General features: G+C 49.8%; 1 protein-coding gene across 3 annotated transcripts; it reads right to left on the bottom strand.

Moving 5' to 3' along the window:
• Window positions 1-6,854: 6,854 nt before the first annotated feature.
• Window positions 6,855-27,709, bottom strand: LOC116948190 (phospholipase A1 member A-like). 3 transcript variants are annotated; one of them, XM_076071305.1, is made up of 12 exons: window positions 26,130-27,709; window positions 21,098-21,427; window positions 19,905-20,052; window positions 17,550-17,742; window positions 16,550-16,664; window positions 14,995-15,096; window positions 14,339-14,419; window positions 13,431-13,610; window positions 12,388-12,474; window positions 10,063-10,171; window positions 9,373-9,585; window positions 6,855-8,918 (listed from the first exon to the last, which is right to left on the bottom strand). In XM_076071305.1, the coding sequence occupies exons 2-12, from the start codon at window positions 21,369-21,371 to the stop codon at window positions 8,840-8,842; spliced, it is 1,581 nt and encodes a 526-aa protein (XP_075927420.1). In that variant the 5' UTR covers window positions 21,372-21,427; window positions 26,130-27,709; the 3' UTR covers window positions 6,855-8,839. The 3 variants fall into 3 exon arrangements, with proteins under 3 accessions (XP_075927420.1, XP_075927418.1, XP_075927419.1); XM_076071303.1 differs by lacking the exon at window positions 26,130-27,709 and adding an exon at window positions 25,190-26,092; XM_076071304.1 differs by lacking the exon at window positions 26,130-27,709 and adding an exon at window positions 25,190-26,091 and having other exon boundaries at window positions 21,113-21,427.
• Window positions 27,710-27,817: the final 108 nt, after the last annotated feature.

Raw genomic sequence — 27,817 nt, 5'->3', positions numbered from 1 at the left:
GGTGGGGGAGTTGTTGTGGGTGGGGGAGTTGTGGGTGGGGGAGTTGTGGGTGGGGGAGTTGTGGGTGGGAGAGTTGTGGGTGGGGGAGTTGTGGGTGGGGGAGTTGTGGGTGGGGGAGTTGTGGGTGGGGGAGTTGTGGGTGGGGGAGTTGTGGGTGGGGGAGTTGTGGGTGGGATGAGGAGGAGGAGGATGAGGAGGAGGAGGCGAGTGGAGGCAACGCAGCCGTGTCGTGAGTGCTAGGGGGGGTGGGGGTCTCACCCAGAACCCAGCCCCCGCCAGCGACAAAGGGATCGGCGACGTTGGGGGCCGTCCATAAATGATGTCACGCGATTTTGGACGATTTTTGACCCCCTTCGTCACACGACGTCACAAAAAGTCAACCCCCCCCCCCTCAAATATGACGTCACAAAGCTCTGCCCCCCCCCAAAAAAAAAACCATGCTTCAAATCGCTTTAAACTGTTGTTGTCATTGTAGTGCGTATTTAATGTGGCGCTGTACTCTGATGTTGTAGGAGAAAAATGTATTACAAAATTATATTTAATTAAATATAACGTGTTGTCTATATTTATTTAAAGTTGCGCATTTTGTTGTGACGTCACATTTCTCAAACCCCCTCCCCCCTTGTCTCACATAGTCACAAATGTTTGACCCCCCCCCCCCCCAGGTGCGTGACGTCATTTATGGACGGTCCCTTAGATCGCATGAGTATAAGTGTGTCGTAACCACAGCCAACTTGTAAGGAATTTGTCACGTAAACAAGACGCCAATACGGGTTACCCCGTATTATATTGTACAGGGAAATTGAGTTTCAAGCCCATAGGGCGAACAGCCGTTTCAACACCGACAACACAATGTTGTTTATTTGTTTGTGTTTCTCCCCCTTGTGATTGGATTTTGTAGGATGAACTTTGAGATTTATAAGGGGCACGGGGTGACCAATAAGGTAGGGCACTGATAAGGGGTTGACAGGTATGATTATAATAGACAGAGACCCATAGAGATCCATAGAGACCCATAGAGATCCATAGAAACCCATAGAGATGGATAGAGACCCATAGATACATAGCTACCCACAGATACACAGAGACCCACATAGATACACACAGAGACCCACATAGATACACACAGAGACCCACATAGATACACACAGAGACCCACATAGATACACACAGAGACCCACATAGATACACACAGAGACCCACATAGATACACACAGAGACCCACATAGATACACACAGAGACCCACATAGATACACACAGAGACCCACATAGATGCACACAGAGACCCACATAGATGCACACAGAGACCCACATAGATGCACACAGAGACCCACATAGATGCACACAGAGACCCACAGAGATGCACACAGAGATGCACACAGAGACCCATAGAGATGCACACAGAGACCCACATAGATACACACAGAGACCCACATAGATGCACACAGAGACCCACATAGATGCACACAGAGACCCACATAGATACACACAGAGACCCACATAGATACACACAGAGACCCACATAGATGCACACAGATACCCACTTAGATGCACACAGAGACCCACATAGATGCACACAGAGACCCACATAGATGCACACAGAGACCCACATAGATACACACAGAGACCCACATAGATATACACAGAGACCCACATAGATGCACACAGAGACACACATAGATACACACAGAGACCCACATAGATACACACAGAGACCCACATAGATGTACACAGAGACCCACATAGATGTACACAGAGACCCACATAGATATACACAGACACCCACATAGATGCACACAGACACCCACATAGATGCACACAGAGACCCACATAGATGCACACAGAGACCCACATAGATGCACACAGAGACCCACATAGATGCACACAGAGACCCACATAGATGCACACAGATACCCACATAGATACACACAGAGACCCACATAGATATACACATAGAGACACACATAGATACACACAGAGACCCACATAGATACACACAGAGACCCACATAGATGCACACAGAGATCCACATAGATGCACACATAGACCCACATAGATACACACAGAGACCCACATAGATACACACAGAGACCCACATAGATATACACATAGATGCACACAGAGACACACATAGATACACACAGAGACCCACATAGAGACACACAGAGACCCACATAGATACACACAGAGATCCACATAGATGCACACAGAGACCCACATAGATACGCACAGAGACCCACATAGATGCACACAGAGACCCACTTAGATGCACACAGAGACCCACATAGATGCACACAGAGACCCACATAGATGCACACAGAGACCCACATAGATACACACAGAGACCCACATAGATATACACAGAGACCCACATAGATGCACACAGAGACACACATAGATACACACAGAGACCCACATAGATACACACAGAGACCCACATAGATGCACACAGAGACCCACATAGATGCACACAGAGACCCACATAGATACACACAGAGACCCACATAGATATACACAGAGACCCACATAGATGCACACAGAGACACACATAGATACACACAGAGACCCACATAGATACACACAGAGACCCACATAGATGCACACAGAGACCCACATAGATATACACAGAGACCCACATAGATGCACACAGACACCCACATAGATGCACACAGAGACCCACATAGATGCACACAGAGACCCACATAGATGCACACAGAGACCCACATAGATGCACACAGAGACCCACATAGATGCACACAGATACCCACATAGATGCACACAGAGACCCACATAGATACACACAGAGACCCACATAGATATACACATAGATGCACACAGAGACACACATAGATACACACAGAGACCCACATAGATACACACAGAGATCCACATAGATGCACACAGAGACCCACATAGATACACACAGAGACCCACATAGATACACACAGAGACCCACATAGATATACACATAGATGCACACAGAGACACACATAGATACACACAGAGACCCACATAGATACACACAGAGATCCACATAGATGCACACAGAGACCCACATAGATACACACAGAGACCCACATAGATGCACACAGAGACCCACATAGATGCACACAGAGACCCACATAGATACACACAGAGACCCACATAGATACACACAGAGACCCACATAGACGCACACAGATACCCACTTCGATGCACACAGAGACCCACATAGATGCACACAGAGATCCACGTAGATGCACACAGAGACCCACATAGATACACACAGAGACCCACATAGATATACACAGAGACCCACATAGATGCACACAGAGACACACATAGATACACACAGAGACCCACATAGATACACACAGAGACCCACATAGATGTACACAGAGACCCACATAGATATACACAGAGACCCACATAGATGCACACAGACACCCACATAGATGCACACAGAGACCCACATAGATGCACACAGAGACCCACATAGATGCACACAGAGACCCACATAGATGCACACAGAGACCCACATAGATGCACACAGATACCCACATAGATACACACAGAGACCCACATAGATATACACATAGAGACACACATAGATACACACAGAGACCCACATAGATACACACAGAGACCCACATAGATGCACACAGAGATCCACATAGATGCACACATAGACCCACATAGATACACACAGAGACCCACATAGATACACACAGAGACCCACATAGATATACACATAGATGCACACAGAGACACACATAGATACACACAGAGACCCACATAGAGACACACAGAGACCCACATAGATACACACAGAGATCCACATAGATGCACACAGAGACCCACATAGATACGCACAGAGACCCACATAGATGCACACAGAGACCCACTTAGATGCACACAGAGACCCACATAGATGCACACAGAGACCCACATAGATGCACACAGAGACCCACATAGATACACACAGAGACCCACATAGATATACACAGAGACCCACATAGATGCACACAGAGACACACATAGATACACACAGAGACCCACATAGATACACACAGAGACCCACATAGATGTACACAGAGACCCACATAGATATACACAGAGACCCACATAGATGCACACAGAGACCCACATAGATGCACACAGAGACCCACATAGATGCACACAGAGACCCACATAGATACACACAGAGACCCACATAGATACACACAGAGACCCACATAGATGTACACAGAGACCCACATAGATATACACAGAGACCCACATAGATGCACACAGAGACCCACATAGATGCACACAGAGACCCACATAGATGCACACAGAGACCCACATAGATGCACACAGAGACCCACATAGATGCACACAGAGACCCACATAGATGCACACAGAGACCCACATAGATGCACACAGATACCCACATAGATACACACAGAGACCCACATAGATATACACATAGAGACACACATAGATACACACAGAGACCCACATAGATACACACAGAGACCCACATAGATGCACACAGAGATCCACATAGATGCACACATAGACCCACATAGATACACACAGAGACCCACATAGATACACACAGAGACCCACATAGATATACACATAGATGCACACAGAGACACACATAGATACACACAGAGACCCACATAGAGACACACAGAGACCCACATAGATACACACAGAGATCCACATAGATGCACACAGAGACCCACATAGATACACACAGAGACCCACATAGATACACACAGAGACCCACATAGATACACACAGAGACCCACATAGATGCACACAGTGACCCACATAGATGCACACAGAGACCCACATAGATGCACACAGAGACCCACATAGATATACACAGAGACCCACATAGATGCACACAGAGACCCACATAGATGCACACAGAGACCCACATAGATGCACACAGAGACCCACATAGATGCACACAGAGACACACATAGATACACACAGAGACCCACATAGATACACACAGAGACCCACATAGATGCACACAGAGACCCACATAGATGCACACAGAGACCCACATAGATGCACACAGAGACCCACATAGATACACACGGAGACCCACATAGATACACACAGAGACCCACATAGATATACACAGCACAGCTGTCAACCCATAAGGTAGGCACTGCTAAGGGGTGAAAAGGTATGCGATTTTAATGTTTCTCGATACGATATAAAACATCGCGAATGGCGATTATCGCGATATCAGTTCCCGCAGTATTTAGGATTCATTTTCTCTCTCTCGTGGAATCCGAGCGCAAAGAACGCTTCAAGATCCTTCAGGTGCAGTTCACTCGAGCAGACCTGAAGTCATCTAAACATCGCGACTTTTAATTCGTGACGTCTGGTCACATCACCACGGCGCCCTCATTGTCCGGTCACCTGGGAAACTTCTACAAAGGGGCCGTCCATAAATGACGTCACGCGATTTTGGACGATTTTTTTACCCCCCCCCCCCCATCGTCACAAAAAGTCAGATCACGCCTCAAAAAACATGCTTCAAATCGCTTTAAACTATTGTCATTGTAGTGCGTATTTAATGTGGCGCTGCACTCTGATGTTGTATATTAATTTAAAGTTGCGCATTTTGATGTGACGTTACATTTCTCAACCCCCCCCCCCTAGGTGCGTGACGTCATTTATGGACGGCCCCAAAGCGCCAGGGACCAGTTCGGACCATCGCTCGCCGCTGGCGTGAGCCAGATTGGAACTCGATTCCACCGGTAACCACTGCGGCACCCGTTCTCTCGCTGTGAAATAACATAACGCAAACGATAATTATACACATTCGACAATAACACTGTGGCATTAAAAGGAAAAAAATATATATAAATGAAAAGCGACGTTTCGGGCAATTGCCTTTTGCACATAGGGGGGTCTCAGAGAATATATCTCTGACCTCTTTTGAAGGCCCATGGGTCGAAACGTCGCCTATTATTTATATATGTGTGCGTGTGTATATATATATGAACTGTCAAGTCACAGTGTTATTGACAAATGGGTTGAGTTTAACGAAGTAGACGAAGCATGCTGCCTTGGTGGTTATGTTTGGTTGGTTATTTTATTATTACACGCTTTTTATCAACTCACTGTCTGTTGTTGTATCCTCAAATCTTGTCACTCAATTTTAACCCACTTCCCAATGTAGTATCGACTGCAAACTTGGTATACTTATGTCATACTGATGACAATACTATAGTCTATCATTAAAAATAAAATATATATTAAACATTATTTTATATTATGTTTCGGCTTGGGTCTGTTAATCACCACGGCCCCTTACGTTGTGGCAAGCTTCGGGGCCACTTCCTGGAGTCGTGGAGTTCTTACATTACTAGTAGGGTACATTTCATTAAAGCGTGTTTTAAAAAAAGTTTTTTTTTAATATTACTTATTATTGTCCAACATGGTTCAACAGCCACAAACTCCGACTCGATTAGGAGACCACTAGAGGGCAGGGCAGCGCACACGAAGACAAAGATCCCCCGTGTAGCCTTAACATACTGTGGGGGCAAGTGCTGTTAGCGAGCTCCTATGAAGGCCGGCACGGTATACGAGGGGGTGGGTGGCCAGCACCACGCCCGACCGCCTTTGTCTCCCCAGTGGCGATGTTCACACACGACACCAGGTACTCATTTGAGGCTGAGTCGACCTAGGGGAGGCCCAGGACCGGTTCTGATCATCGTCACTGGTGTTGGCTGTGAGCGGGAATCGAACTCGTGTCGTACGGGTGTTTATATCTGGCCTTTTGCTGAAACTGTCCACACATTTTCCACCCCCCGGCAATCCAAGACTATTTAAGCACGGACAAATCACCAAAGAGTCTAAAGACATAAACAATAGAAGTTTAATCCGTCAACGTATGTTAGTCGTATATATATAACGTACAAATGTGAGCTTCATCGACACAGCCGTGTATTTGCTTGAGTGTTTTTTATATCATCCTTTTAAAAAGTCAATTGGGCTGAGTCGTGTATCCTCTCCATCTTTAACCACAACTAACAGCGACCCAAATATGTGGGAGGCTCAACCACTGTTCGACACATTACATGGCAACACGTTCCCATCCACTCAACCGTATGAAAGTAATCAATGCACAGCTGTCAACCCATACGGTTTGCCCGACGAAACATTTTTGTTTGTCAATTAGTTTGTGTTTCTCCCTTCTGATGGGACTTTGTAGGGTGAATGTTGAGATTTATAAGGACACGGGGTGACCAATAAGGTGTGAATTTGTCTGTAATAAGGCAGGGCACTGATAAGGGGTTGACAGATATGTGAATGTTCGACGCATGACAGCCACATTTATATATTTTTAATTCGCAGAGCTGCGATTCAGCCGAATTAAGTGGGTCTATATGTACATTAATTTCAGAACCAGCTTTAATCAAATGCGGTTTGAAACATGGATTCGAACGTCGCATCTCAGTGGTTGCCTGCTTTGCGCTCTGACGGTCCGACACTTCGTGCCACCCAGCCACTTTCCACAACAATATTGGTCGCGAAAGCCTACGTGCTAAGCTGACAACAGGCTTCATTCATCCATCACACAGGGACACCCGTTAAGATCCCCTGAATGGATTTTCCGCACGCTCATCAAACTCATTACACTTCAGTTAGACGATTCCCGCAATTAACTTCTGAAGTGCGTTTAGAAGTCTTCAAACGCTGATGACTCATTCATTCTCATTGAGTCCACAAACTCCACTCAATCCCACATGACTTACTACCCAACTCCTGCTTACCCTCTCCAAAATATTCACATCTCGGTGAACCTCAACACATTCTGAAGATGCCCATTTGGGCAAAAAAGTCAGGCTCGTTGTTTTCTCTGTTATTTTTTTGTAACCTTTTGATTGTTTTACATTTAGGCTCACCAAACTGGAAACTGTTCATCTTCTATATTTGTTTGTGTGTACGTATATAGCCGTAGAGATGATTTAAGTCGGATCAGTCCATATGTGCAACCTGGAAACATTTTCTAAACCCAGAACATCATCTCATCCAGTGTACTTCTGGCTATGTATGTGGCTACGAATGTGCGTGTTACCTTCTGGCCTACCAGAGACCAGAAACATATTGAGTGAGATATTAAGCCCTGTGTGCACGTGTAGTGCATCAAGGTGTGATCAGGTGGGGGTTGAGGAGTTATCGAATGGACACTGAGGAGTGATCGTGCGGAGGTTATGGAGTGGCTGAGTGGAGGTTGAGTGATTTATTGGAGGTTATGGAGTGATTGGGTGGAGGTCGATGAGTGATGGAGTGGAGTTTAGGAGTTATCGAGTGGAGTAATCACATGGAACTTAAAGAGTAATTGAGTGGAGGGTGAGGAGTGATTGAGTGGAGGTTATGGATTGACTGGGTAGAGGTTAATGAGTGATTGAATGGTGGTGGATGAGTGATTGAGTGGTGGTGGATGGGTGATTGAGTGGTGGTGGATGAGTGATTGAGTGGCGGTGGATGAGTGATTGAGTGGAGGATGATGAGTGATTGAGTGGCGGTGGATGAGTGATTGAGTGGTGGTGGATGAGTGATTGAGTGGTGGTGGATGAGTGATTGAGTGGTGGTGGATGAGTGATTGAGTGGTGGTGGATGACTGATTGAGTGGTGGTGGATGAATGATTGAGTGGAGGTGGATGAGTGATTGAGTGGTGGTTGATGAGTGATTGAGTGGTGGTGGATGAGTGATTTAGTGGTGGTGGGTGAGTGATTGAGTGGTGGTGGATGAATGATTGAGTGGAGGTGGATGAGTGATTGAGTGGTGGTTGATGAGTGATTGAGTGGTGGTGGATGAGTGATTGAGTGGTGGTGGAGTCAATTCTGGCAGCGGGAGAGTGGCATCCCCACCACCTGTCCCTCACTTAGCAGCACCATGTACAGGCAGAACTGCTCCCTGTGAACACAGACCGCATCACACCACACGTCACACCACAAGTTGCATTGCAAACACCGCATGTACCACCACGCTACCCCGCACATTACACCTCGCACAACACGCGTCACGCTCCGCGCGTCGCATCCCGCGTCAAACCGCACGTCACACCCCGCGCAGCACACACCGCACGTCGCAACTCCATGTCACACCCTACATCACACCACCCACGTCCTCCTCTAGACACACACACAGCAACTACTCACGGGAGTTCCTGCAGGCTGATGAGCGGTGGCGTAGCGTGGATGGCAAGGGGCCTTGGTGCAATTAATGAAATGCCCCCTTCCCCATCACGTCCGCCTCCCCCCCCCTCCGTAGCCTGGCCCCTTGGCCACTCTGACCCGTGGGTTCCCAGGGTACCAGCAGCAGCCTCGTGTCACTATCCAGGGCATTGGCAGTGTCACCCCGAGCTCACCCGTGCTCGACGAGGAGGTGGGTGATGCGGAGCCGCGCGATCCTCAGCGTGGAGGCCGCGTGCGACGCGCGAGGGGCCGCGAAGCGAAGGAAGTTCCACGCCAGCGAGCTCGGCGAGAATCGCAGGGCCACGAATCGCAGGGGGCCCAGGTCTCGCTCCAGGGCGAGGACCCGGGATGTGCCGCCGCGCTCCGGAACAAAGTTGTGCAGGCTCCTAAAGCCGCCCCCCCCCCCCCGGGGGAAGTGGAGGGGGGTGCGGAGGAGGTAACGAGACGGAGTTCATGTTGTTAATGAACTTGGCCACGGATATCATCGTCACGTTTTTGTTTCAGTCGACGACGACTACGAGTGGAATAAAATCAAGCGTGACGTTTGGACTGCTGGACGATGACGAGACAACATTAAATAGCCCGAAGTGGAGACATAGACTGAGATAATTTGGTGACGTTATTAGAGACAACAGTGCACAGAGGAGAACCAACAATGATAAAGTCATTGTCTGTATATGCACGTAAATCGATGTATCGAGTCCACAGATTGGCTGACCTGACAATATTTGTTGCGGGGGAAAAAAATTAAGTCCTCACTGAGACTTTGAATAAAATCCCACGGGTAGTCTTCGACTAGACTGAAATAAAATATGATGGTCCCGAAAAGGGGTGCGAGTGAACATCCTGGTGTGATCACTAACTGGAAGAGGGCCATCTCGGCAGTCTCTCTTGTCTGCCCCATGAACTTGATGGTCAGTGAGCCCTTGATGGCCTCGCCAGCTGTGTCCATCTCCACCAGCATGTAGGACACTGCAAAGATCAACGACAAACACCTCCCCCCCCACCCCGCGTGTAGCCATTAGCATAAGAGATGAGTGAGCAACGGAATTGTAGGTTTAAATAACACTTAGCAGGCTTTTGCGACCAATATCATCCATAATATATACATTTTTGGGTTAGAACACGTAAATGTAAATGTGTCGTTAAACCCGCCACCACCCGACACGGACAGTTAGTAAGCTTTGTTACGTAAACAGAGCATGCCAATTTGTTACCAGTACAACACACCGGTGTGTTGGAGAGAAAATCTACAAAATGTACAATCTGAGTACGACGTTTCGGCAGTAATTACAACTAGCATCATCAGGCGACAGCCAGATTTGTGGAGAAATCCTCCAACCGGCAATTGATATCCATTGTAATTTATAAGAATAAATGAATCCCACCCCCCTTCGCAAGTGACATCATCACATGTATCCCTCTATTTAAGGAACGAAACAGGAGGATTTCTCCACATATCTGGCTGTCGCCTGATGAAGCTAGTTGTAATTACTGCCGAAACGTCGTACTCAGATTGCAAATGTTGTAGATTTGCTCTCCAACACACCGGTGGTGCTGTACTAGTAACGAATTGGTGTGTTCTATTTACGTGACACACCTTACTAATTGTCTGTGTCGGGTGGTGGCGGGTTTAACTACACACTTATATTCATGCGATCTATCCCATAAAACCTATATTATGAAAGTGGAGATGATGGACCTTCAGGGTGGAGTGGTGGCGCAGTGGTTGGCACACTGCCCTATGAACCTGGTGACCTGACTGATTCCCAGGAACAGCTCCATTCATTGGCGAGCGATACCTAAACCGGTCCTGGGCTTCCTGTCTTCACCACCCTTACTGACCGGCGTGCTGAAGTATGGTCAGGCAATCTCCATGACTGACACGCCACGGGGGAGGGAGAACGTTCGCCCAGCGGCAAATTGACGAGGGCTTGCGAATTAACATTCAAACATGAGTCATGTCCGGGTGTTTTATTTCCTTCCAGCGAGCGTGCTGTGTTTTTACGGGAAAACGGAACGCCAACTGCCAACTCTCACGTTCCTCAGCGCCGTGGCCACGCAGGCGCGACTCGCGTGCAGGGCACAATGGGGGGTCATTGTCTCCATTGTTCCGCCCTTCACGATCGTCTCTGTTGCGTTGCCTGGGTCCACGATGCTTAGAACTGTGGCGTCGGTCTATTTATCCGGTCTCGCTGTGTCATCCGTGGCAGAACAGAACTAATGCCACATTCATTCTGCATGATGCATACATACCTTTGTCGTCATCACCGTGCACCACGGCCTGGCCACTGTCGGATGAAGACCTCCCCATGCTCTAATTATTGTCAATCATGTGCCACTGTAAATCCACTGCTGGATGGATGCCTCGAAATGCCGTCATGATCGTACGCCGTGATCTATCCACTGTTGTATGAAGGCCTTCCCACGCCATGACAATTTCTCCGAGTCCTGCGATACCACGATATATTTCCCTACTGCACTTGAATCGTCTCGTAGCTCTGTCTGCATGGTGGCCATACACTCTGGTGAGTTCTGATCCATTTGTCAAAGGAGGAATTATGAAATGACTGAAAACTGTATTCTTAAGGCGCAATCGCATATTTATTTACACGTTCCTGCGGTCAACCTTTGCTTGGTGGGAAGTCGCTCTTTGTGCAGTGTCGCCGACTCGCTCGATTTAGTGACTTTTTGGGTGTCTCTATAACCGAAGCGTTGTAAAAGTGGCCGGCGACTTTTCTGGGGTGAGGTCATGATGCAGAAGTCGGAGCAATTGGAGCTGTGCAAAACAAATTATTTGGTTTCGCACTGCATTGGCAAATGATGCACAAGCACAAATAACAACAAATCAACACATTCGTCGATAACACAGCCAAAAGCGAAAAATAAAAAAAAAATGCGACGTTTTTGACAATGATCCTTCTTCATAGCCAATAAAATACATGTATACATACTTCACCTATTTATATGTTTTGTTCCTTTTAAGGAAGTGTTTTTTATTGATGTATTGAGTTTTCAAGGTGTGTACAAGCATTCTGTTATCAGATTACTCTGAGGCTAAATTGTCCCGTGGAATCTTTGACGTGTCATTCTATTATCCGGCGGACACGTGGAACCGCGTTGAGGTTGGTTTGGCGACTTTCTGCTTTTAAAGGAGTTGGCGTCGCTGCCCGCCGCTCGGCCCTCACCGCAGTATGGGGGCGAGTGTCCCGTGAGCATGTGCAGAGTCAGCGTGCTGTTGTCCGGCCACGTTTTCGGGTCTCGAACCGCGTCCACTGTAAAACACACAAGAACAATGATCCCCCTCCCACCCCCATGGTGAAGCCTGCACAGACTATCGGGGCAAGTGCTGTTTGTGAGCACCTACTAAGTCCGGAACGGTACATGCAGGGGGCGGCATGGCCCGCACCAGGGTCTGTTTGTACAACGCACCAGGTGCTTATTTAAGGCTGATTCAATCCATAACTTGCCTTTTTTATTATTATTATACCCTGGGCCTCTGCATCCTGGCGTCTAGGGTTCTTGGGGTATCAGGGTCACAGGGTTCCAGGTTCTCAAAAGGTCCTGAGCTCCTAGGTTTTTGGGATTATTCTGGGATCTTGGCCATTAAACCTCCAGAGTATCAGGGTCTCGGAGTGGCCTTCCTATTGAGTACCAGAGTGGTCCTATCCATGAGTGCCGGAGAGGCCCTCTCCGTGAGTACCGGAGAGGCCTTCTACGTGAGTACCAGAGTGACCTTCTCTGTGAGTACCGGAGTGGCCCTCTCTGTGAGTACCGGAGTGGCCCTCTCTGTGAGTACCGGAGTAGCCCTCTCCGTGAGTGCCGGAGTGGCCCTCGCCGTGAGTGCCGGAGTGACCCTCTCTGTGAGTGCCGGAGTGGCCCTCTCTGTGAGTGCCGGAGTGGCCCTCTCTGTGAGTACCGGAGTGGCCCTCGCCGTGAGTGCCGGAGTGACCCTCTCCGTGAGTGCCGGAGTGGCCCTCTCTGTGAGTACCGGAGTGGCCCTCTCCATGAGTACCGGAGTGGCCCTCTCCGTGAGTGCCGGAGTGGCCCTCGCCGTGAGTGCCGGAGTGACCCTCTCCGTGAGTGCCGGAGTGGCCCTCTCTGTGAGTACCGGAGTGGCCCTCTCCGTGAGTGCCGGAGTGGCCCTCGCCGTGAGTGCCGGAGTGACCCTCTCTGTGAGTACCGGAGTGACCCTCTCCGTGAGTACCGGAGTGGCCCTCTCTGTGAGTACCGGAGTGCAGGCCCAGGCGGGGGCACGACGCCGTGCGCTCCGTGCGGCACTCGAGGCAGCGTCCGGCGGCCAGGGCGGCGACGGAGTCGCACGGGAAGGCGCGCAGCTCGCACGGGGAGCGAAGGGAGCTCAGCCACAGCCGCACGGCGCGCATGTGGTCGCAGATCATCGACTGGTAGCCTGCGTGGTGATGTGACGCACACGCGCGCATGCTGACTTGAGCAGGGCCGCGCTGAAAGTGACCACCGGTGTAGGTGTAGGGACCGCAAAGTTGCAACGAGGTGGCAGTACAGCATTGGCTTTAGTTCACAGATCATTTACATGATTTTTATATATCTGTGAATTGGTTCTATTTGCATGGAGTTTTGAGTGTTTATCCCCTCGGATGTGTGAATTTTCTCCTGGCACTGCAGTTTCCCACAACATGCCAAAAACTGATTATTGGAACTGGCCAAATATGTATGTACGCTGAACTTCTTTCGCACCATATGCAGCCAACCGTGCTCAATGCAGGATCCTGCTGCAAAAGAGTGTTCTGTGCACAATTGAAGGCCGTGAGGTCCAATCAAGAGGTGGATGAATGGCCGGAACTGCTGAGATCCGACATTTGAAACTGGGTTTCGGCCACCTGTGGGTTAAATCAGGTTCTCAAGTGTATCATGTTGATCGACTGCACACACACGGACACACACAGAAAACCCATCATATTAAATGTGGGTTGACGTATAATAAACATTCTTTGCAGGACATATCAAAGGCGTGTCTCTCGTGTGGGAAGTATATTCAGATTTAGTTTTGTGACGTCATCTTCCCAAGGCTGAAACAAGTTGGCGAGCTGCTGGCTACGACGATCACGAAGAAACATTTTTTTCCGTATCATTGCCGATCGCAGACTTTTTTTAAATTACCAAACCCTCCACATCCAGGCTGATCATCGCCACCATTCACATAGAAGTCCACGTGGCCCACGGGCTGCCGGAGACCGAAGTCTGAGAAACGCAGGCACACAACAACAAGCATTTCAAGACCATGGATACAGCAGCATGTACTATTAAAACAAACGTTTCCCCCCCATCGAAGGTTTATCACGACCGTGCTATCAGCATCATCAGGTCACGGTGATAACGATTCAGATCTCTCGCAGAGCAGCGCAACCCTTGGCGTTCTGAGATCATCTCGCGGAAGCAGATACTGCAGAGCTACTTCTAAGATCTGTTTGAGTGACCTATAATGCAGGCAGGAGGTGGAAGCACTACCCCATTCCCCCTGCCACAGAGAGTCATTTTCGTCGTATGACAGTTAAAATCATATTTGTAATTCCCAAAGACGGAATTTAATTTAAGTCCTGAAACAAATTTCGTTCAATTGTGTGTTCTGATATGAACCCAGGCTCTCATGAGCCATTCCGCCAACTTCATTTATTCAAAGTTGAATAAAGACATAATCTGCAGCTCTGGAGAGACCCTTGGGCCTCAACAGAGGTCCTCCATTGGGGTCTCGAGGGCCTTATCTCTGGGTCCCCTTTGGAGGCCCAGCACTCCACTAAGCCGACTCCGGTTCTCACTGTCGCCGTCCGTGTGAATGGCGTCCACGAAGGCGGCGTCACTCGGGTCGAGTCGCTCTGCGGGGCCGACCTGGGAGAAGCCGGGGCTTGCGGGGTCGAGGGCTGAGTGAGGGAAGGGGCGGAGGTCGGAGGTCAGGTGCGTTGGGGGTGGGGAGGGGGGGAAGTGTGGGTAGAGGAGTGATATGGCACAGTAGGGGGTACAGCTGGGTGCATCTACCAGTCATCTCAGCCAACCCATGGCACCTGGGGCCTGTCCCGAGACCTCCTGCCAGCGAGCCTTCGACACTTCACGTGGCCTCAAAGTGCACCTGGCCTGGCACAGGCACCGTGGTGACATTACCGTCACTTAGTGGCGAACGACGGGTATTGGTATTGATATGATAAGAGCAGTTAAAAATGTCATAATCATGATTACCAATCATCATCAACATCAGATATGGTCAAACCACTGCTGCAATAAAGGCTTCCCACAAGCCGCATCACGTTACATTGTGCTGCACTGGCCTCTGCTGCCCACCACAGAGCCACAGCCTTGCAGTCGCCTGTGACAATCTGTTGGTGCGCGTCGCGGCAGCCTATTGCAGCACTCTCCAGGCTCGAGCGCAATTCGTTTTCGAGATCTTAACGAGACCGGGCACATGTCAGGTGATTTGGTAAAAGATCTGTAAGAATCGTTAAGAGCTGGGACAATTGGTCGATTCAGTTGGGTGGTCGACTAGAAGTTGTAATTTGACAGCTCCCCACGTGGTTGACTCTCTCTCGAAAACCCTGCCCCCTAAAGGCTGAAAACCCCCACAAGCCACGCCCAGCCCGACGCGGTTGACGATGCCGATGACGTCACCAAGTCCCGCTCATCACTCCCCGTCCAGCGGCACATGTGGAAACAGAAGCGAGGTTTTTTTTTTCTCCCAACCATTTGTGTTTATCTGATTAGTTGAATACAGTAATCGAACCGATACTTAATCGATAGTGATACATTACTTAGAGCGGTGTTCTTCATTGCGGGCCACTGGCAGCCCCTGGTGGCCTTTAGTGCGGCCCCCCCCCCGACACAAAACACAAATGGTGACACCCCCCCCCACCCCCTCCTCGGAAAATTAGTGAAGAACGCTGACTTAGGGCGCGTCCATAAATGACGTCACGCGATTTTGGACGATTTTTGACCGCCCCCCCCCCTTGTCACACGGCGTCACAAAAAGTCAGACCCCCCTCAAATATGACGTCACAAAGCTCTGCCCCGCCCCCCATCCCAAAAAAAAATAAAACATGCTTCAAATCGCTTTAAACTGTTGTCATTGTAGTGCGTATTTAATGTGGCGCTGCACTCTGATGTTGTAGGAGAAAACATTTAATAAAAAGTCTATTTAATTAAGTAGAACGTGTTGCCTATATTTATTTAAAGTTGCGCATTTTGATGTGACGTCACATTTCTCAACCCCTCCCCCTCGTCACACATCGTTACAAATGTCTGACCCCCCCCCCCCCCCGGTGCGTGACGTCATTTGTGGACCACCCCTTAGGAGTTGGTGCGTGAGCCGGACACGTGCGCGCCCACCGGTGATGCGGCCGAGACGACCCTGGAAGCTTTGGCCCACGAAGCCGGCCAGGTGCGCGCCCAGGCTGACCCCCACCAGGTGCAGCGACTGCTCCCGTGCACCCACCTCTGGGGTCTACAGGTGGTGGTGGGGAGGCAGGAAGGGTGCACACGCGTGCACAATGACCAACTCCCTCCCCCCCCCCCCCACCATATATAGGGTGCTTCAAAAAATGTTAACACTTCGGAGAATTTGCAACAACACCGCAATAAATGTGTTGCCTCGGGGGCTCTGGAGACCTCCTGGAGAAGATTCCAGTCGTGCCTTGACAACGATGGCGAACAAGTGGAGACTCTTTGACTTTTGTTATCATGTCACAGTGTATTATACGTTCCCCCACACACCCTGTAGAGCACTCATTCCAGAATTCTTAATATCACTACAAAGACTAAGACCCCCCCCCCCCCGCCCGTATACCCTTAACAGACTGTTGGGGAAAGTTCTGTTAGTGAGCACCTCCTATGAAGGCCCGAATGGCACACGATAAGGTGGTGTAACCTGCACCACGCCCCACCTGCCTTTCTATCCCCAGTACTGATTTTTACACATTGCATCTGGTACTCATTTAAGACTGAGTTGACCTAGGGGAGGCACAGGAAGAGTTCAGATATTTGACACTGATGGTGATCGGGAATTGAACTCCGGTTGCCGGGTTCGTAGCGCAGTGCGCCACGCACGTGTGCACACAATGAGGATAATGACAATGAAGACGTTGAGGGATGTTCTTCCGTGTGTTGCGAACGCGTTCCTCTTGGCGATTTCTTATTTGTCGATAATGGTTGTGACAACGTGATGATGATGATGATGATGCTCGTGATGATCGTAATCATGATGACAATGAAGTCGATGGCGTTGACGTTTGTTACGACCCGAGCTCGATTCCCCGCGGCGGTGACGATGGGTTGCGGCGGCGATGACGACGACGAGGACGACGAGGCGCGTCCCGGGCTGGACTCTCACCGTGAGGTCCCTGACGAGGGCGGCCGTGGCGGCGGCGGCGGCGGTGCGCGCGTATCGCACGGCCCGCGAGTACGAGCTGCTCGCGCCCTTGATCCAGTCGACCGCGATCACGTTCATGCGGCCCTGGGACGCCTCCAGCACCGCCGCCGCAATCTCCTCGATCCAGTCCGGCTCCGTGCCAGACACGCGGTACCTGGACACGAGGGCTCATCTGAATGTATGTATGTTGAACTTCTTTCGCACCGTACGTAGCCAGCCGCGCGCTAATCGGAGGAGTGGTGGAAGCACAACGAACTAGACACAAACAACTGTTCTAAAAAAATGGGTTTTCAATCGAGATGATTTACAAGTGGATAGCTCCAGTGGGCTCCCAATAGCGGAAGGAAGAACGTTCCAGAAGGCCACAGAAGCGCATTTGAAAGTGCGCGATGCAGTGGACCGTCTTTGTTCGGTGGCCAGCCAAAAGCTGGTGCGAGGATGACTCGGAGTTGGCATGATGATGGTTCATGCTCCTTGACGAGATCAGCAAGGTCTTGGGGTTTATTTGTGGCAAGCATTTTGTGTGTAATGAGTGCGACCTCATAACGGATTCGGGGCCACAGTCCTTTCAATGTACGTACCCACGTCCATTATACATCTGTGTGTGTATATACATACGGTATACAGTGGGGAGCGGTGGTGTAGCGGTTAGCGTGCTGCGCTACAAACCTGGCGACCCGGGTTCGATTCCTGCTGACGGCCAACACCAGTGCCAATTATCTGAACCGATCCTGGGCCTCCCCTAGATCGACTCAGAGTACTTGGTGTGATGTGTAAACATCGCCACTCGGGAGACAAAGGCGGCCGGGCATGGTGTTGGCCACCCACCCCTTCGTGTACCGTGCCGGCTTTTATAGGTGCTCGCTAACAGCACTTGCCCCTATAGTCTGTTAAGGCTACACGGGGGGGTCTTTGTCTTTGTATACAGTAAGCGTATGGGTGGATACTAAACGAAGATCAGCCAGACGGTGTTGGTGGCAGTGCACGTGGCCCGTGATCCAGCAACTGTGGATCACACGAATGTTTTGTGAAACTCACTTTCCATTGAGCTTTGAAGAGGTGCCCATACCCTGACTCTCCAGGAGAAGGAGTTAAAGCAAAAATGTGGACTCCATCTGTTTCAGCTGTATGGGATAAGAGTGTTGCTTCCTCACGCGCGTGGGGTTTTCTTTTTCTCCAGAAGCCATGGTTTCCTCCCACATGATTTATTGGCTGAAAACATCTTAACATATATATAGGACCGCAGAACTTGGGCAACTGCTGGCGCCGCTTCACTCACGCAGCTACGCCCTTTCCCCGTGTGTCTGTGGTTCCTCCTCTTACCTCTGAGTTTTATTTATCTTTGAGAGTGAGCGACAACTGTCGAGAGCGACTACTGTCGAGGGCGTCACAAGTTAACGGTGTTATCTGGACACGCTCCCATCAGTGAGTTCCTCCGAGCGGCCGAGGCTGCGTTGGCTGGGTCACGTAGCCCGCATGCGCAGCCACTCCGAGCTTGAGCAGCTTGGCAGGATATTGGGGGCTAAACAGGCGCGGCACGAGCTAGAGGAGAGATGTTGGTACAAGGAGGATGTGGAGCTAAGTGGACCCTGCCGACGACTGGGTACCAGCGGTGTCAATCAATAACGGCCTCTGCGAAGGAGGCTCGTAAAAATATGAGGGCCTATGGGTTAATCCGGCCCTGGTTATACTTTACTCCCACACTCCCGTGCCTATATGAATCATTCGGCGGGAACCCCGGGGTCCCGCAAAAATCAGGTCAATAATTATTATTTTTCAGTCCGCCCACTCGTGATCCCGACAGCAACGCGCTGCCCGCCCAGACTCACGCCAACAAGCGCCAGCAGGCGGCGATCAACACGATGGGCGCCACCCCACCGGCCAAACGCAAGCCCGGGCGTCCGCCGCAGTCGCGCGCGGCGACAACGCCCTCCGGTCAGCCGTCGATCCTCAGCTTCTTTGCCAAGGCGAGCCCGCCCCCCAGGCAGTGAATTTAATGTGTTTATGTAATTTTTCTACTTTTTACGAAACTTAGTGCCCCGAGTAGCTCTCGACGAGGCCAATCGATTGACCACTAGTTTTGTTGTCGGTAAGGCAAGACTCGTGTCGCTACGCGGTTTTTCCCACCCCGGGGCAGTGATGGGACCCCGGGGTCCCGCTAATTGCTTCATATGCTCCCCGGCTTTAGCGACCTGCACTCTCGAGCACGGTGAAGTATGGTCAAATAACCCCCACGACTCGCACGGCGTGATTGTTGGTCCTCAACCAGCGTGGGGGAGGGGGGGGGGATTGACGTGTTTTGTCAGTGCAGTATACCCGTGAATGAGGATGGTCGTGGGCAGAGAGGCGTTGAAGCCCGCCCTGGCGAGGTGCTCCTTCAGCAGCAGGATCCGCTTGCGCCTCGCCTCCTCGTCTCCTGGGTCTGTAGGATCAGGGCTTCCACCAGCACCGGCACCACCACCACCTCCAACGGGACGACCATCACCGACAATACTCTGTTAGTGCCACCTCCAAGCAAGAAATGCCACCAGCACTGCACCAAACTGCTGCGGTGCCCGTGGCCTAGCGCGTTCCCATGTTTGTAGATGCAGAGGTTCAAGGTTCGAATCTAGCGGCCGCCCTGGTTACTGCTGCGAGTGTATTAACCGCAAAATTTCCGTCGCGTGCTTCAGTGACGTCATTCGCAAGAGTCAGAAATTATTTGCTTGCGCCACGGTCCAGATATGTCAAATTAGAAAAAAATTAAACACAAATTACTCAATTGGGATAATACGTGGCAATCATTGCCTCTACTACAAAAACTTGGCAGGACCCTACTGTATCATGAGACTCAGTGAGGCTTTCCTGGGTAAACAAGCATTATAATAGTGTTGACATACGCAGCCGAAAGACGACCACCACCACGAACAACCACCACTACCTCTACCAGCCCCAACAGCACCCACAAACATCACCCCCATCAACGTTTTATCGCACCAAAACTCCACCACTTCTACCATGACCACCTCTACCATCGTCCCCATTCAAACCATCATCATCACTGCCAACATATACTTGGAGCCAAATACCATCGCTGCCTCTCCTGCCACCACCTCTACCCCGAGAAGCACGAAGAATATCAGCATCATTAACCAAATGACTTTCACCACCACTACCTCCACCACCATACACAGGTGGACTTAGAAACTTCCGAAGAGGGGGTGGGGGGGAGTATGTGGGGGGGGGGGGGGGGTACCAAACTTTAAATATTTTTAAATGGGGCCCTACACTCATAAAGAAATACAAATATTGCATGTCTTTTTATCTGGTAGAAACATACAAACCAGTGGAAACACCACCACAACGACCACCAATTGACCACTACTCCTCCAGCACACTTACCACCAGCCAAACCAACACCGCAGCCTTCTCACCACTACCACCACCAAGCCCATCCACCAATAATTAACTCTACCGCCACCGTCATCACCACCGCCACCGCCACCACCACCGCCACGACCACTAAGTACCTCCACCAGCCTCACCGTCGTCACCATCAGCGGCAGTAGCAGCAGCAGCGGCGGCGGCGCCAGCATCTTGGTCAGTATCGCTGTCGTAGCTAGGGAGCAGGTAAAATCGGCAGCGCACGCTGGGTGCAGTGGTAGGCTCGACCTTCCAGGAGGCGAACTCGTCGGGTTCGGGGTCGGGGTCACGACTGAGCTCCGAGGGGTCACCAGGGTCCCGGTGGTTGCGGGCCGTGAAGATGACGTGACGCACGTGGGGCTTGGCGTGGCCCCTGACCATCTCGCTCAGCGTCGCGCGCTGAAAGTGAGGGCAGATGGAGGTGGCACGGGCTCGCTCTGTGGAGGAAACCCAAAGGTAAAATAAGGTAAGAGGTGCAGCCCTCCAATTGCTTGTTCCACGCCACTGCTGGCGGAAGGGCCTCGGTCCACTACAGGGAGCTCTCGAGTGTATTCCAATAACAGTAATGACGTTGCATTTTATAGAGCGTCGCCGTTCACGCAATAGTCGAGGAACCACAAACTGACGAGAAGGCAGCAGTCGCCAGACGGTGAGCAGGCGCCACCAACATTAGCCCAAGGTCGGCAGTCCTCTATACGTTAAGATGTTTTTAGCCAATGAGCGTTTAGGGATCAATGAATCAATCAAGTCTTTATTTAGATAACACTGTTTCGTGCAAAAGGATGACATTCAAAGTGCCGTACAGATATGTAACAAAAAAACATTGTTAAAAGACTAATCGCAAGATTTAGTCTTTTACATTATAATAAATTACATTATAATAAATTATAATTTATAATAAATTGCTATCGAAAGCATATTAAAAAAAAAACACAACACTATAAAATAATCTTAAATAAAAGCAAGTTTAAAAAGGTGAGGAGCACGCACACTGAAGGCCGCCTTCTCCGTGAGTTTGGGTCCTGGCCCTTCGGGACGACTAAAAGACCGGACCGGGGGGATCTGAGTGATCTTGTTGGTTCATATCTAAGAAGGAATGTGCGAGGAGGCCGGAGTACCCGGAACAAAAATTTAAAAAACCCCACGCATGTGAGGGCGCAACACACTGTGAACAACAATTGTCCAAACTCTGCAGTCCTCTAAATATGATGTTTTCAGCCAATTCATGAAGTAGGCATGTGGGAGGAAACTGGAGCATCTGGACGTTACAGATGCGAATCTTTGGTATTCGCGCCAATCTTACAGCGCAAGGCTATCACGAAAGGCGCTGTTTCACAGACGTCTATGGTCGTCTGCTAGTAGTGAACAATGCTGCTTTGTGGTTTTACTTAAGTCATTTGGGGATCTATCTTGATTTTAAGCTTTCGTGACTGCAGGAATCCATACTCTTTGGTTCTTTCGGTAAAGTCACGTAGTTAGAAATAAAATAAAATAAATCACGTTTCGATCGCAACACAAGCGGTCGTCATCAGGCAAAGGAGTCAGCCTCTAAAGGCAAACTGTTTATAAGGGTTTGGGGATGGGCGTAGCCCAAGTGTATCAACAGCACCAGCAGCAAAAATCCCAATGCAGCAACAATGCCAATGCAGCAGCAATGCCAATGCAGCAACAATGCCAATGCAGCAACAATGCCAATGCAGCAGCAATGCCAATGCAGCAACAATGCCAATGCAGCAACAATGCCAATGTAGCAACAATGCCAATGCAGCAACAATGCCAATGCAGCAGCAATGCCAATGTAGTAACAATAACAATGCAGCAACAACGCCAATGTAGCAACAATGTCAATGTAGCAGCAATGCCAATGTAGCAACAATGCCAATGTAGCATCAATGCCAATGTAGCAACAATAACAATGCAGCAACAATGCCAATGTAGCAGCAATGCCAATGTAGCAGCAATGCCAATGTAGCAACAATGACAATGCAGCATCAATGCCAATGTAGCAACAATGACAATGCAGCAACAATGCCAATGCAGCAGCAATGCCAATGCAGCAACAATGCCAATGCAGTGGGCGAGAGAGCTGCCGTGGCAAGAGGTTATATAGGTAAGAGAGGGGGAAGGAGCAAAGGGGGAGAAAGAGAAAGGGGGGGGGGGGTAGGGGGATATGGGGGGGGCGCTGCGTGAGCGCTTGGGGGAGAGAGGACGTGAAGCTGGGGGGGGGGGAGTGGGCGGGGCTGGAAGTGGGAGGCTGGGAACGCTGGAGATGCGGGGAGAAATTAACTTGGAAAAATAGACTCGTACCCGGCAGATATGATGGAACAACCATAAACAGCTAAGTTTTACCTGGTTAATAACATCCTTCCAATGATTGCTCAATTTGTATCCATCTTCTCGGTTGAAGTTATGTCTATGTTTGTATATCTGGATGGCTTCATCAATTTATTATTTTATTCTCATTCTACGTGACTTTACCGAAAGAACCAAAGAAGATGAATCATTGCAGTCACGAAAACTTTAAATCGAAATTTAACCGCCTCTACGGGGAGGGATTCCACACATCCTTAAGATCATTCAACAGACTTCGGGATAAGAAGGCTCAACTAATCGAGTCTCTCACCTTTCTGAAGAGATGCCGCGACTCTAAGCTTAAAGGCCGTGATCTGAACGTGGCTCTTTCACTCCAGCGCTGTCCTACCAGACAGTCTCGTCCCTTCACCTGATGAAGGCCGCTTGTGTTGTGGCCGAAACGTCGTGAGAATATTATTGTGTTATTTTATTTTATCAATTTATTATTTTATTCTCATTCTACGTGACTTTACCGAAAGAACCAAAGAAGTTGTCCAAATATTATTATTATTAAATGTTACCTTTCTCCTGTAATGCCTCCATTTCCCCATTAGACGGCGCTGTTTTAATGATGTTTGATCAGTCACGTTACGACATGTTTTTGTATTGTTCATGTTCGTGCAATTTGTTAAATTGCCTTGCAAATAAATGCTTTGCTACCTGTTAAAGGCCAAATCCTTTCATGTAATGATTTTTACATGTCAGCTTTGATGTAGTTTCTCTGTTCACCAAGGTTCCTGTACCTGACACCTTAGCAATAATTGAAGATTTAGTCCAGGGGTGGGCACATTTTTTGACTCGCGGGCCACAATGGGTTCTAAAATTTGACAGAGGGGCCAGGCCAGGAACAGATGGATGGAGTGTTTGTGTGAACTATTATAAATGACATGTAAAATCATTACATGAAAGGATTTGGCCTTTAACAGGTAGCAAAGCATTTATTTGCAAGGCAATTTAACAAATTGCACGAACATGAATACAAAAACATGTCGTAACGTGACTGATCAAACATCATGAAAACAGCGCCGTCTAATGGGGAAATGGGGGCATTACAGGAGAAAGGTAACATTTAATTTAATAATAATATTTGGACAAGTTCGGCGGACCAGATTAAAAAGCCCAACGGGCCGTATACGGCCCGGGGGCCGTACTTTGCCCATGTCTGATTTAGTCCAACATGGACTGACTCCTGAAGTACCTACTCTGGTTAGGCACTGACTTACCAACACTTACTTCACCTGGAATGGTACTTTCTACAAACAAAATGAAGGTACCCCCATGGGTTCCCCCTTATCACCAGTGATAGCGAATGTTTTCATGGAGAAATTTTAAACAGATGCCATCCAGACATCCACCCTACGTCCTTGTGGAAGAGATATGTAGATGATACTTTCGTCATTTGGCCACATGGCCTGCCAGCGTTAAACCAATTTCTTAACCACATCAATCCCATACACCCATCCATCAAATTCACCATGGAAGTGGAGAAGGATGGTAAGTGATTGAGATCTGAACTTGTTGTGGGCTCATCGCCTACTTCTCCAACCCGCACTGATGAATGTGGCGACGTATGAGCGAACAACCTCCACTACCAACGTGGAGTGGGGAGGTCTTCATCCAGCAGTGGATTGATGAAGTACTGATCTTTATTCAGCCCGAAATCAATCCACTGCTGGATTAAACGCCTCTCCAACCTGCCACCATCTCTCTCGATCCTGTAATGTAACGGTCCGCATATCATCTGCACACGAGCTGATTTCATTGCTCCATCTCCACGGTTGACGTCTCTCGGTTGCGCACCTCCCCGAGTTGTCTCCTGGTTCTTAAAGGCAAACCCAGACACGTACCTGCCATGCAGATTAGCGCCACTTGAACCATCGCCACGACCCAATTCTTGGCCATCACCGTATGGTGAAATCTTGCGCCCGCGTGGGTTGGAGGAGGAGACGCACACACAAATGTGCAGGTCGCAGCGCGCGCACGCGAACGGATCACACACTGAGCACGATTAGAAGACACTCCGTCTCGGCATGCTGTATGGCCGAGCCTGGCACATTGTCTGCTGGGGCTCACGGTGTCCTGTTTTTTTTCCACGCAGTTGTTGTTGACCCGTGCACTGATTTCCCCTTTTGATCCCCGGCTTGTTTCGGAACCAATGAGCTGATGGAGCATTTAGTGAGGACGCTCCCCCCCCCTCTCCTCATCCGCGGGTCTCCACTACTATTGCCAACAACCACCCACACATTTGTGACCCCGGCCATTTGCTTCCCGTGAGAGTCTCAACGGAAGAAAGAGGCACGTGTGGACAATGCACTATCGGTGTCGAGGTCCCATGATATCGGTGTTGTTATTACTAATAATACAAAACAGCAACTTGGCAAGAAGTGAGCAACTTAACGAGTCCATAACCGGCAGTATTGTGAGAAATGTTAGCTAGCCGTCGTGACAATTACGCCTTTAATAAAGTACGAATGTGATGGTTGAATTTAAAGTTGTGACCCGAAGTGGGATTTGTCGTGATTGTTTAAGTTGGTTTACTCCACGCTTTCACAAGCACGTGCAATTGTTATTCACGACCAAGCGAATCGTGCTGGGAGGTTCTTGCTCCAGCGAGCACATGCGACGCTGGCACGCTGATGGCAGGACGATTTTTGGAATGGAAAATGCAGAGAGGATAGACTTACACTGCTATCGGCGGGAATACAAAGTGATGGGGCACACACTGCTCGTGCGCATTGTGCCGGGCATTGTTCTCCAGTAGGGGGACACGTGTCCTTCCAGACCTACCTTAGAGAGCAGCAGCGTGGTTGATGATGATGATAATGATTCAACCCCAGCGTCCTAGGTTCAGTTCTTGGTCATGCACATCAGTGGCGAGGAAGGACTTCATTCACTTGTAGCTGTTCGGGACTGACATTTGGGAAACAATGATTTGAATGCATTAAGCGCCCTTAAACAATCGTTCTCAGGGTATTTCCCCGCTGTTGTGGAGATGGGTCCAGGTAGCTGGGAGTTTCGGGGGTGGTGAGGGTGAAAAATATTCTTTTAAAATTTTAGACCTGGTGGTGAGTGATATCTGAACCTGCCCTGTCTCCCCTAGGTCGCTTTTGCCATACTCGCCAGTACTGGGAAGACAAAGGCGGGCGGGAATTGTACTACTTTTCAGTTATTTGTGTACCATGATTGCTTAACAGGTGCTCCCTGACAGCACTTGCCTCTGCAGCCAATGAGGTTGTTTAGTGATTGATGATTTGCATAAACATCAGAACCGGAGAGACAAAGGCGGTCGGGCGTGGTGCTCCTGCGTGTTGAAAATACTAACAGTTTTTTAAAGAATTGTCGTTCATGTAAACTGCATCTCACAATTGCTGAGGAAGCTGACAGCTCTGCAGTCCTCTATATATGAAGATGTCTTCGGCCATTTAATGAGCTTTGATACATTTTGGAGTAAACTTGATTGATTTCTGCGGGTGCTCAGCAAGGGGCCAACGCTCTATCCCACTGTTGACTTTCCCTGCAACGTGGTGCACATTTTTGCTTTTATCCCATACAGAAGCGACAGATTATGTTGGTCCACATCGTTGCTGCATCGCATCCTCCTGGCAGACCCAGACGGTATTTGGCATCTCGTCGACGCTTGTCCCGCCTACCGACGGGACAGTGAAATGTCATAATCGTGCGTGATCCACAAACCCTCGCTGCCTGCACAGTGCGGGAATGACACGGGATGCAGCAGAGCCACCACCACCTACCGCCCCCCCCCCCCCCCTTTCAAGTTGTCTGCGGTGGGGGGAGAGGGGATGTATGTGTGTTGAACTTCTTTTGCACCCTATGTAGCGAAACCACGACCTGCTGTACACCAGGCGATGGAGTTGACATCTCATGGCCACAGCGTGTCAGGGTCGGGATGGAACCCACGACCTCCTGTGCACCAGGCGATGGAGTTGACATCTCATAGCCACAGCGTGTCAGGGTGGGGATGGAGCTCACGACCTCCTGTGTACCAGGCGATGGAGTTGACATCTCATAGCCACAGCGTGTCAGGGACGGGATGGAGCTCACGACCTCCTGTGCACCAGGCGATGGAGTTGAGATCTCATAGCCACAGCGTGTCAGGGTGGAGATGGAGCCCACGACCTCCTGTACACCATGCGAGGGAGTTGACATCTCATAGCCACAGCGTGTCAGGGTGGGGATGGAGCCCACGACCTCCTGTGCACCAGGCGAGGGAGTTGAGATCTCATAGCCACAGCGTGTCAGGGTGGGGATGGAGCCACGACCTCCTGTACACCAGGCGACGGAGTTGACATCTCATAGCCACAGCGTGTCAGGGTGGGGATGGAGCCACGACCTCCTGTACACCAGGCGAGGGAGTTGACATCTCATAGCCACAACGGCACCGCCTCCTCCTCTTCCGGGGCCGTGAGAGTCGCCGGTGATTGGCGGCGGCGGCGGTGGCGTCACCGTGACGCGAG

Source organism: Petromyzon marinus, chromosome 32 (assembly GCF_048934315.1).
Source record: "Petromyzon marinus isolate PM22_M1 ecotype Great Lakes invasive population chromosome 32, UKy_Petmar_22M1.pri1.0, whole genome shotgun sequence".
Taxonomy (NCBI): domain Eukaryota; kingdom Metazoa; phylum Chordata; class Hyperoartia; order Petromyzontiformes; family Petromyzontidae; genus Petromyzon; species Petromyzon marinus.
Note: the sequence above shows the minus strand (reverse complement) of the source record. Positions and strands in the feature narration are given on the sequence as shown.